The 12,549-nt window shown below is 34.5% G+C and overlaps 2 protein-coding genes and 1 long non-coding RNA gene across 3 annotated transcripts in view; all 3 read left to right on the top strand.

The window, feature by feature from the left end:
* The first annotated feature begins 9 nt into the window (after positions 1-9).
* Positions 10-6,875, top strand: LOC124897889 (LRR receptor-like serine/threonine-protein kinase RGI5). Its single transcript, XM_047411479.1, has 2 exons — positions 10-190; positions 6,400-6,875. Exons 1-2 carry the CDS (start codon positions 10-12, stop codon positions 6,873-6,875), a joined length of 657 nt encoding a protein of 218 aa, XP_047267435.1.
* An 801-nt stretch (positions 6,876-7,676) lies between these two features.
* On the top strand, positions 7,677-8,453 carry LOC107869869 (probable LRR receptor-like serine/threonine-protein kinase At3g47570). Its single transcript, XM_016716274.2, has 2 exons — positions 7,677-7,881; positions 7,970-8,453. The coding sequence occupies exons 1-2, from the start codon at positions 7,677-7,679 to the stop codon at positions 8,299-8,301; spliced, it is 537 nt and encodes a 178-aa protein (XP_016571760.1). The 3' UTR covers positions 8,302-8,453.
* A 3,443-nt stretch (positions 8,454-11,896) lies between these two features.
* LOC124897607 overlaps positions 11,897-12,549 on the top strand; it is a 2,252-nt gene continuing 1,599 nt past the window's right edge. Inside the window, exons 1-2 of the long non-coding RNA XR_007054371.1 lie at positions 11,897-12,319; positions 12,415-12,497. This is a non-coding gene — a long non-coding RNA (uncharacterized LOC124897607). The remainder of the gene's footprint in view (positions 12,320-12,414; positions 12,498-12,549) is intronic.

The following is a 12,549-nucleotide window of genomic DNA, read 5'->3' as shown; positions in this document are numbered from 1 at the left end:
GATGCAGTAATGGATGTTGCAGATGCCAACTTGGTTCCACCAACAGATAATCACGTAATGAAGAAGTTGGATTGTGTGGCATCAATCATGAAAGTAGCACTAGATTGCTGTGCTGAATCTCCAGCAAGACGGACAAACATGAAAGATGTTGTAGGGAAGCTACAAAAGATCAGAATTCAACTTCTCGCATGTTGAACATGCTCTTGGCAACTCTTGTTCCTAATAACATGTTTTGGCAACTCCTACACTTCTTTGTTCTTATTAGCTAGCTTGCTGATATCCCCCAGTGCATTCCAGTGTTTATATTCTGCCTCTTTATAACGTGTCAACACAAGCAATCCATAGTTTCTCTCTGAGTAGACATAAAGCCAAAGCAACTTTATAGGCAGATTTTCTCTAATGCCACCACAGAATTCCTTGTTATTGTAGCTTCCCCAGACCACAAATAGTTTCTTCGAGTAGCCGCTATTAACTTGATTACTTTCTTCGGCATTATAAACATTTGACCATCCATGTATTGATCTTGGCAGTAATCTTTGCCAGTAAAGTTTTGCGTTGCAGAATGGTGAGTCTTTTAATGGATAGTGGAACACCTAGATACTTGAAAGGAAGCTCACCACTCACATAGCCAAGCAGAGCTAGGATACTGCTTTTGGTATGGTCATTTACCCCTCCAGAATAGACTTGACTCTTTATCTACATTTGCTTTTGAAAGCTATCATGTTGGAACATATCCGAGTGCTCTTGTTACAGGTTCCAGTGTGAGCGACAATACATGCAGTCCCAGTAGTGCTAAAAGGTTATGGTTGACATCAACGCAAACTAAGCTACAAACTCTATAGATCTGATAAAAGGTTAGTAACCTGCACCAAGAAATTGTAGATTATTTTTAAATCTGGTGGTGGTATTAACTTTGAATAAAGTTCAATCCATCGATTAAGAAATATTGGGTAAGACATGAAATTAGAGAATAAATCTACTTATCTTTGATGGAGCTGAAAGATGAAGTGTGGACATTTCATCGAGCTTGATAGATGCTGGTTCATGGAAGATCGAAGCTGATGCATCAATTTTACAGCAATGAGAGGATAGGATTATACAGTCGATTTGCAACAACCGGAAAATGCAAAATCCACATATTTCAACGTCAAGAACTTGAACGGACAGATATTAATTGAAATGGAAAAAGAAAAGATTGGCAGCCATGGAAGATGAATTCTACCATAGAAGCAATTCAGCAAAATTGACATGTGAATAGATTTCACTTTCCTAATTTAAGTGCTTTGATTGAGTATATTTTGTTGTATTTGAGCCAGGCCAATTTTTGGGCCTGGTCTTGAACACATTTGTGTTTTCCTAATAAAGGGCATTCAGCCCAATTTTAATAATAATAATTAAAAAAAAAAAACATGGCTCTGCCGGTGCGAGGAGTATTTTGCTCGCCTAGACCATATAAGTTAGAGATCCAAGTAACTGAAGAGTCAAATGACATCAGTCAATAAACAAAAATGTTGTGTACTATTTAAGAATAAAAATTTATAAAAATGTCTCTAAAAGAAAGTAAAATTTAGCGTTAAGGGTCGTGGTGGATGAACATGATTCCTCCCCCTATAATCGATCTTGGATTTGCACTCTGAATTTGAAAATAATCTTGGTAGAAAGTGCTTCCCGTTTAATGGATCTTACGCAATAGGAATTTGGATTAGGGATGAGAGGGTACCTAGTTTGAAAATAAAATGTGGGAGAAGAATATTCATTAGAAAGTTTGAAAATAAAATAGACTGAGTTTTATATTATCTAAAAAGATAATAGAATTAATTAATTATACTGTCACATAAAATTCTCTTCCTAATTAATATACATAACTTTTGTGGAAGACAACTTGGGAAGTCTTTTGGATTGATTGGATGAATAAATTTGACACCACAATTACAGTTGCAAGACTCTGTGTATTTTTGATCTTGGACAATTTTGTAAAGTCTTTGGGGCCACATTACCAGGAAAAATCCATAAAATGATAACAACCAATACAAATTATTTTTATGTATTCTTTTATTACAAAAAATTCATAAAAACTTAATCTTAAAATTTCATGATAAATATAAACAATAATTAAAAGTAAGTTCAGTCATGCTCAAACAAACTCCTTTTATTACCATCCAACAATTATGGTTTGCAAGACTTGGTAGATTCCAATTATACATTCTTGATTGCTTGGATGAGAAAATGGAAGTATCATTTGAATGAGAATTGACTTGCCGTCTCGTAAAAGTTTTTGGAGTTTGGACCTACTAGAGAATAATTTTGCCACCATTATTACGGTTGTAAGATGGTCAAGTCTTTGAGGTCCGCATAAGTTAGGGAACCAATTAACTGAAGGGCCAAATGACAACAAGCAATACAAATTAATTTTATGAACTTTTCAATAATAAAAATTTATTAAAACATCTCAAAATTAATTTAAAATTACCATCAATGTTTATGGTGGGATGGATCATATGAGTCCTCTTTTAATTATAGGTCTCAGGTTCGCATGCTGGATGTGAAAACCCCGTTAATAAGCCTTTCAGATTAATAGTTGATACGAGTAAGATCATGATCATGGACACTTTTTGAGTATTTTGAAGAACACCTAAAGAGTGCACAAGTCTAAGTGTGAAGGAGGCCCAAAACCGTCTCAAGCACACTCCATGGGCTGTTTTTTGGAGCCCTTTTCATTGAAGGGTGTTTTAGTCTTTTGTCTTTTACTATGCAATGTAATATAAATTGAACATTGTAGGGTTTTAGTTGGTAGTTTTTTATGAATGTTGAAGAAAGAACACTCCTCTTAGAGAGAGAGAGTCCACAACCGAAACTAGGGCATAACATAAGGCTGGATTCTCTTGTGATTTGTGGACTGTTTTGAGGTGTGATTTCGTGTTTCCTTGTTTGTTCCGTATCACCAGTAGACATCATAGTCGAAAAATGCTGAAATAACAACAATTATGCCATTTGGAAAATCCGTGGAGAAAAATATAATGTCGAGATAATAAGAGAATCCTCCTTTTTAAACAAACTAAAAAACATTTAAACTAAAAGAGATAGAAACTGTCTAGAAAACACGACACTAAGCTGTGATATATATTTGCTTAGCTGGAACACTTCAAACCCTTACGCGCATAGTGTGTGTATTCATGCAGTGATCCAGCTAGCAAATATATGGCACAGAAATATGGTAAAAAATGATCTAGGGGGTGATAGGACCCATGCAAAGTTAAGATGTGTTACAACAAAATTCTCCAAAATTTAGGTATATTTCAGACTATTCTCCCTAAACCATCTTAATCATGTAAAAATAGTTATCAAGCATATAATATAAGTTTATAAAAATTAACTTATTAGAGGAACATGGCATACCATTTTTGCACCATACAATTCTAAAGAAAATAAAGAAAGACTTGGTTAACTTGCACAAGTCTGTCTGATTAAGGGAATTTATGAACCATATTTTCAATTGTAATTGAAACATGCAAGACTTCGTGAAATTAGAATTGATATGACCAGTGGTGGAGCCATATGTTTGTTGAAAAAATACATTATGTAGCTAGGTAAAAATATATATATATATTTTTAATGTAAATATTACATATTGACACTCCTTGACATGTCTCTACCATTAGTGTGAGGGACATATACGTACCATTTCATTAACGGTAGCGGCATACATGTACCTAATGTATGACGGATGATATATATGTACCATTTATCATAGTTCGAGGATATATTTGTCCCTTTAGTAGAATATCTGACGCTTATCGACACTAGTTAGATGTGGCTAAGACAACCAATCAGTGATAACATCAACAGTCGTTTATCATAACATCGATAAAGAGTACATAAATGTCTTCACAAAACAACAACATAGCCAAATAGTAGTATAGCGTTACATATTAGCCAAGCAGCTCACCAAATATCTCCAGAAGTAGACCCTCTAGATGCAATCAAGCATCATGGTCCAGTCGTGCTTGTAATGCATGAGTGTGGAAAGCATGCCTTATGTGACATAATACGATGCCATGTAGAACAAGAATTAGCCACGTAGAACTTTTGTAGAAGGCAACTTGGGGAGTGTTTGGACTTATTAGAGGAATAACTTTTTCACCCAATGTATGGTGTAAAGACTTGGTGTACTTTTGGTCTTCTCCAATTTTGTCATGTCATTGAGGCCCACATAATTTGAAAAATTCCCTAAAATTATAATAACCAGTACAAATTAATGTTGTGTATTCTTTTATTAAAAAAGAAGTTCATAAAAATATACTCTAAAACAAGTCAAAATTTCAAACAAATTATATAAACTATAGTTAAAAGCTCCTTTTATTACCATCCCATATAAAAGTCTATAGGTTCTTTCCTAGCTAGAGATAAAAGGATTATGAGCATATAAATATGCAAATCATGTGAAAATATTTCTCGAGAGTATAGTAAAGTTAGTAAAATAAACTTATTGGAGGAATATGGCATATCATCTGAGATGGACTTCTTATGGGACCAGGTGCCATAGATACTATTTTTAGCCGTCTTTGTGGAATAGTTTAAATATCATCAAAACTTGAGGAATGCAACACAACTATGAGAGTCATGCATCATATGGACATTAAAAAAATCTCCCTGGATCAGTACTCATGCACACATCATTTGAGGCAAATCATTTGGGATTCATCATCATCAGCAAAAATTCCAATACATAAATATGCTCTTTAACTTGACGTCAAATCACATCTATGACCTTCAACTTTGGGTGCGTACAAGTAGACACTTAAACTTGTTCAAAGTTAGACAAGTAGACACACACGTTCTATGTCACATTATACACGTAGGACGTCATGTAGGACAAGAATTGACCACGTAGAACACTTTAGTAGAAGGCAACATGGGGAGTGTTTGGACTGAGTAGAGGAATATCTTTTTCACCAAATGTATGGTTGTAAAGACTTGGTGTACTTTTGATCTTCTCCAATTTTTTCAAGTTTTTGAGGCCCACATAATCTGAAAAATTCCCTTAAATGATAATAACCAATAGAAATTAATGTTGTGTATTCTTTTATTACATTTTTTCTCTTAACACTCTTGTTGCTTATGGCTAGTTCAACCATGACCCAAACCAACATTACTACTGATCAATTGGCTCTTCTATCCTTGAAATCTCAAATCATTTCCTACCCCTCTCACTTCTTGTATGAAAACTGGTCTCCCGCCGTTTCTGTTTGTCATTGGGTTGGAGTCACCTGTAATTCTCGCCACCATAGAGTGAAGTCCTTGAATCTTTCTAACATGGATCTTATGGGCAGTATTCCACGTGATCTTTGAAACCTCACAATTCTTGTCTCTCTTGACTTGGGAAGTAACAATTTCCATAGAAATTTGCCTCAAGAAATGACACGCTTGCGCCGTCTTAAGTTTCTTGATTTGAGTTTCAACAACTTCCGAGGGAAGGTTCCTTCTTGGTTTGGATTCTTACACCATCTTCAAGTTCTAAATCTTAGGAATAATAGTTTCACTGGTTCCATCCCATCTTCATTTTCTAATATTTCCACACCATCTTCAAGTTCTAAAGAAGTTATAAAATTCTCTCTCGTTCTTCCTCTTGTTCTTCTAAGCTCTATGAATGGAGCCCTAGCTAATTGAGATAGTTTATCACACTTTTTTAACACACTTCAGAATTTTATCCAGTAATTGCATTAATTGAGGTATCTATGTTTGGTGGTATTAGGCATGGAGAGAAGCCAAATTAATGCTCTGTTCAAATATATTTATCTTCTATACGTATTTTTTTTCTTTTTTCTTTTAATACTTTGGTATGACCAACGATATAAAAGTTAAAATCTTAGTGGATTCTACCACGGGAGATGCAATTCTTATATCTTAGCAAAAATATATTGAACTCACTAGTAATCCACTATTTGTGTTTCTGGGTGAAATACCCAAAGAGATAAGCAATCTCACTGAGTTGGAGCTACTTAGTCTTAGGAATAATAGCTTTAGCGGTTCACTCCCAATGGAGATCTTCAACATATCAGGGCTGAGACTGATTTCTCCTCCCACCAAACATGTGTTCTGTCGTACCCAACATTGAAGAGCTTTACATGAACAACATAAATAATCTTGTTGGGACTATTCCTCATTCCATCTCCAATTGTTCAAAACATACTATTCTGGAGCTTGCTAACAACCAACTCACAGGCTTGATTCCCAATTCTCTTGGATATTTGACTCATCTACGGTTACTAAATTTAGGGGCAAACAATTTGACTAGCGACTCATCATTAAGCTTCCTGACTTCCTTAACCACTTGCAGAAAATTAACATTTCTTGATATATCTTTCAATCCTCTAAATGACATGCTTCCGGCCTCCACAGGGAACCTTTCCACCTCTCTTAGAAATTTTTACGCCAACAATTACAAAATCAAAGGGAGAATTCCAAATGATGTTGGGAATTTAAGCAGCTTATTAGACATTGATCTTCCTGGTAATAACTTGGTCGGATTGATTCCAACATCAATTGGAAACTTGAGAGACCTTCAGCGGTTTAACTTGAGTAGCAACAAATTTACAGGATTTATTGGAGATCTTATATGTAAATTGCAGCATTTGGGTGACATTTACTTGGGTCAAAATCAAATTTCAGGATCGCTACCTAATTGTTTAGGGAATATTACTTCCCTTAGGGAGATACATCTGGGTTCCAATAAATTGAGTTCCAATATACCACCAAGCTTAGGGAACCTTCAAGATCTAGTGGTTCTTCACTTATCGTCAAATAACATGGTCAGAAATTGGAAATCTAAAGTCTGTAACAAAGATGGATCTATCGATGAATCAATTCTCAAATGAAATTCCCAGAGAAATTGGACAATTGCGAAATTTGGCACACCTTTCTTTGAGACACAACAAGTTGCAAGGAACTATACACGACTCAATGAGCAACATGGTAGGTTTGGAATTCCTAGACCTTTCTCACAATAATGTCTGGAAACATTCCTAAGTCATTGGAGAAGCTTCAAAACTTGAAGTATTTCAATATTTCTGTCAACAAATTGTATGGTGAAATACCCTCGGGAGGTCCTTTCAAGAACCTCTCGAGTCAGTTTTTCATCTACAATGAAGCATTGTGTGGTTCTTCAAGATTTAGTGTCCCGCCATGCCCCACTTCATCAAAGCACAGATCAAATAGAAAAGAAATTGCTAGTTCTTTTTCTTTTGCTGAGAATTGCAGTAGTAGTTGTTCCTAGCACCTTTATTTTTTTTCTGGATAAAGCATAGAAAAGGTAAAAGAGCTCCTCTACAAGAGAAAGAATTTCATACTATGAATTGATCCAAGCAACTGATGCACTTAGTGAGAGTAGTCTGATTGGTTCTGGAAGTTTTGGCTCTGTTTACAAAGGCATTCTCAGAAATCGAACTGCCATTGCAGTTAAAGTGTTCAACCTGCAACTAGATGCGGCATTCAAGAGCTTTGATACGGAATCTGAAGTTTTGCGCAACCTACGCCATAGGAATCTCGTTAAAGTCATTACTAGTTGTTCCAACCTTGATTTTAAGGCTTTAGTGCTCGAGTACATGCCAAATGGAAGTCTTGATAAGTATTTGTATTAACACAACTACTTCCTCGACATCAGGCAGAGACTACGCATAATGATAGATGTGGCATGTGCTTTGGAATATCTTCACCATGGGTGCTCGTTGCCTGTGATTCACTGTGACGTGAAGCCTAGTAACGTCTTGCTGGATGAAGATATGGTTGCCCACCTAAGCGACTTTGGCATTTCAAAACTGCTTGGTGAAGATCAGGGTGATTTATACACTAAAGCCTTAGCAACATTAGGTTATATTGCACTAGGTATGTCTCTTAGTTTTGCTGATTACTCCTTTCTTTTTTTCCCACCTAGAAAGTATATTGCATCTTTAAATGAATTGTTTGACTGTAGAGTATGGACTGGATGGACTAGTGTCTACAAAGTGTGACGTCTATAGTTACGGGATCATGTTGCTGGAAACGTTTACCAGGAGAAAGCTTAATGAGTTTGATGGAGATCTTAGCTTGAAGCAATGGGCGAGTTATTCACTCCCAGAAGCAGTAATGGACGTTGTAGATGTCAACTTGGTAACACCACAGGGTAATCACAAGGAGCTAGATGTTGTGGCTTTAATCATGAAAGTTGCATTAGATTGTTGTGCTGAATCTCCGGCAAGAAGGACAAACATGAAAGATGTTGTAGGGATGCTGCAGAAGATCAAGATTCAACTCTTTGCATGTTGAGCATGTTTTTGGAATCTGTTGTTCCAATCACATGATTGTTGTTTTGTTTTGTTTTAGCACTTGATCTGTGAATGATTCTGTTTTCAGAAATGCTAGATGGTTGCAATAACTCTCACTGTTTCGTCTTAATATTATTGTTTGCAAGATGTTAATTCCTCTTAATATTATTCAAATTAATCGCTTTCTGGTATGCTAGATGGTTTCAATAAATTTCACTGTTTGTCTGTACAAAGGGCATAAACTCATAGAACTATAACAGATTCATGAGGAAAGTAATCGTTGTTGAAGCCAATAAAAAGGCAGCCTGGTGCACAAATTTCCCCCTATGCATGGGGTCTAGGAAAGGGCCGGACCATAAGGGTATCATACATAGCCGTACCTTACATACATATCTTTAAGAGATCTGTTTCTACGTCTCAAACCTGTAACCTCCTGATCACATGGAATAACCTTTACCAGTTACTCCAATGAATTGGTTTAATTCCTCAATTCTAAAGAAGACACTATAGTATATGTTAGTAAGTGTGGCATTACTTTTCACCACACAACTCTACAGAATATGAAAGCAAGACTATTTACAAATAATTAAGCACAAAAAAATAAAATAAAACAAGACTTGGTTGACTTGCCAAGCCTTTGGTTGATTTGGTGGTATTAGTATTGATATGTCCCAAAAATTGATGGTCAATTCAACCCATCAAAAATTTTAAAGGTCAGAGAATCACGTCTGAATTTCATATTAAGGGAAGTATTTTATTAGTAAATATTATGAATTATACAAATTAAGGTTATTTTATAGTCATGACTTTAACAAAAGTACTGCTTAACAATACAATTTTTACCAAATACATAATTCTATATTGCTAGTTTCAAATAATTTTAACTGAACACGTAATCACACTGTGTTTTATTTTTGATAACTGTGGTTTCTGATCTAACTTTTCCGCAACTCAACTAATTCCAAAGGATATATAGAAAATAATTCACTGGTAAAAACTTGACTATCTAGGAAAGAATATACTATGAACTATAGGATCTTCATAAAATATGCAAGTTGGAGCTATTTCAAGATCAGAATGACAAGGAATATCCATATCAGTATCATTATAGAAAGTAGAGATTTTACATTTTTTTTGAGCCCGGAGTTTTCCACATAAAAATACTGTGTTCAGATTTTATTTTTGTGAACCACATTTACCTACTTGTTCCACAGACAGGCAACTAGTAGAGTAAAATATTAAAATTAGTAGGGTACACATTCTTAACAGTATCTTTTCATGAACTTTTTTAAGAAAAGAACACACAAAATTAATTTGTATTGGCTGTTATCATGTTAAGATTTGTGAAGTTTTGATGATTGACAAGAGGTCATGAAACAAGTAAAGTTATGAAAAATTACTTTAAAAGAGTTCAACTTGCAAGAGAACTTTTTGTAGATAAAGAGAGGATGAAAGTTTTTTTGCAAGCTGTGGACTATGAACTTTGGAGCAGAGTTATTAATGGACCTCAGTACCCTATGAAGAAGGATACTGAAAATAAAGATATACCAAAAGAAAATGATGAGTATAATACAGATGAATTCAAGATGTTTTGAAAGAATTCAAAAGCTAAATATATTCTTATTTGTCGAGTTGGACTAGATGAATGCAACAGGATCTCCTCAGGTTGCACCACTGCAAAACAAATTTGGAACACTTGTGAATGCGTATCACCTACAAAAAAAATGAAGGAACTATGGATAAGTCTCTAGCATTAAAAGAGTAGCTTCAAAAGGTGTTTTAAGAAAGAAAAATGGCAGAACAAGAAAGGAACAATTAATAGGTGTTGTTCAATATCTGCTATCTCAAAAACACACAAATGAACAAGGCACAATACATAAATCTGCCCTTTAACTTGACCTCATATTACACCTACAACCTTCAACTTTGAGTGTGCACAACTAGACACTTTAACTAGTATAAAGTTGAACAAGTAGACACATATGTCCTATGCGGCATCCTACATGGCCAATTCTTGTCATACGTGGCGTCCTATGTGTATTATGCCACATAGGAAGTGTGTGTTTACTTGTTTAACGTTATACAAGTTTAAGTGCCTATTTGTGAACACCCAAAGTTGGAGGTCGTAGATGTAATTTGGTGTCAATTTAAAAGGCATATTTATGTATTACGCCAATAAGCAAATGAGTGAAAAAAAAAAAACGACAACACAAGAGAATTGATATCCTTCCCTGGAAATAATTCTGAGAACACAAACTTGCTCAAGACCTCAACTTATTCAAAATCCTAGATCAGCCTGAAAATGTGGCCCGATGGGATTGAGGCCATTAAAACTTGTGGATTCGTACATTAATCTCAAGTTAATCTATGCTATAAGAGGATCATAATTAAGTATGTAGGATATAGGTAAAAAATTTATTGAGTTTCCATGAGCGCGTAAATTCTGTCCTAGTTCCATTTTTTTCAATGTTCGATATTCGTATTGATGCCAAATTCCAAATACGTACCACGTGGTAAGGCACAATTAAGAGGAAGCACTCCCTGTCAATTTTATTTTTTAATATCCGAGACCTCGAATAAAAGATGGAGGAAACATATTAATTCTATCTCATCACAACCCTTCAAGGTAATTAACTTTTACTTGCTTCAAAGATGTTTATGTGTAATTTTTTTCATAAAAGTACTACACAACATTAATTTGTATTTGCTGTTAATATAATTTAACTCTTCAGTTACTTGGATTTCTAAATTTCATTTTTAGGATACGTGGGCCCCGCATCCACAATTATGGTGGCAAATTATTCCTCTATTCGATACAAACTCCATAGACTTGTACAGGACTGCAAGTCAACCAAGTCTTGCTTTCATTTTCTTTACAACTGTGTGATGAAAAGTATAGTGATATATCTACTAAAAAGTTACCCCGTCCGTCCATCTTTACTTATCCACAAAACAAAAAATAGATGTTTTACAATACTTGTCCAGTAGAGACATTTGCATTGGAACCGAGACTAATCCGAATTCATGCCATGCAAGGCCCATTAAAGGGGTTTCCACATCCAGCATGCGAACCTTGATGGTAACTTCTACTTGTTTTAGAAATGTTTTAATAAATTTTTATTATTAAAAAGTTCATAACATTAATTTGTATTGGCTGTTGTGATCATTTGGCTCTTCAGTTAATTGGTTCCCTAACTTAAGTGAGCCTCGAAGACTTGACAAACTTGCAACCATAATAATTGTGGAAAAATCTATAATATATTATTAATAACAGAGGATGCATCCCTCTCATAGACCCAAATGTTAGCTTTTAATTCGTCCAAGTGGCAGATTTTTATTCGTCCAAGTGGCACTTTTAAAATATCACAGTTACCCTGTGAGAGATTTTTATTCAAATTTGCAGTTACTTCAAGTTTTACTGTCACATCTTTCTTAAAATTCAATTTACAGTTTTTACTGTGATTTAATTTTTAATTTTTACATAATAATAAAGAGAGAAAATAAAATAGCCAATAAGATATTTTTACTTTCCTGGAAAATCAAAATTAATAATTTTTAAATTAAAATACATGTTTATCTCGACAGTCAAACCACTCAACTGCACTATTAAAATAATAGCCGATGGATTTTCTTACTGTAGACTCAAATTAAAACTCTCAAAAACAGTTTATTGTTTTCTCTTTAAGGAAGGTTTAATTGTCCTCTCAAATCTATAGGATTCTCAATCCTTATATAGATATTGTTTGCAATGTTGTCAATCGAATACCCTTCCCCTTGCTCTCAGTTCTTCTTTGTTTGTGTATTTTTAACCTACATCTGTATCACTGCTCACATATTGAATGAAAACCCTCACTGGGGTACGTGATCTGCTTCCTTTATTTTTTCCCCTAAAATCTCCTGATATGTTCTTATTTATAATGTAAAGATCAATGATTTGTGTGCTCTCTCTCATTCCAAAACAAGTGCAAATCGTTTCATTATTGTGTTATACCTATTCCCTCAAAATGTATATCTGGAAAGTAAGAAAATCGAAACTCTGTTTTATTTGTTTGTCCTAATCGTGCTCTTTATCTTTTTGTAATTTTGACAACAATCGACTGTTATGAACTTCCAGAATTTCTTCTATACAATCTACTTCGTGTGTTTCTTTCTTTACATCAAAGGAGTTATTGTCATGGAAGAACAAACATTCAAAAGGTAAAATTTGAAATCAATATATATATATATATATATATATATATATATATAT

This window comes from Capsicum annuum, chromosome 4 (genome assembly GCF_002878395.1).
Source record: "Capsicum annuum cultivar UCD-10X-F1 chromosome 4, UCD10Xv1.1, whole genome shotgun sequence".
Classification (NCBI taxonomy): domain Eukaryota; kingdom Viridiplantae; phylum Streptophyta; class Magnoliopsida; order Solanales; family Solanaceae; genus Capsicum; species Capsicum annuum.
Note: the sequence above shows the minus strand (reverse complement) of the source record. Positions and strands in the feature narration are given on the sequence as shown.

Excerpts from the sequence above, each read along its gene's own strand:
- LOC107869869 (XM_016716274.2), top strand. The coding sequence starts at position 7,677 with ATGATAGATGTGGCATGTGCTTTGGAATATCTTCACCATGGGTGCTCG. Across the intron at positions 7,882-7,969 it reads ATTAGGTTATATTGCACTAG|AGTATGGACTGGATGGACTA; the intron begins GTATGTCTCTTA and ends GTTTGACTGTAG.
- LOC124897889 (XM_047411479.1), top strand. The coding sequence starts at position 10 with ATGGATGTTGCAGATGCCAACTTGGTTCCACCAACAGATAATCACGTA. Across the intron at positions 191-6,399 it reads CAGAATTCAACTTCTCGCAT|GGAACCTTTCCACCTCTCTT; the intron begins GTTGAACATGCT and ends CGGCCTCCACAG.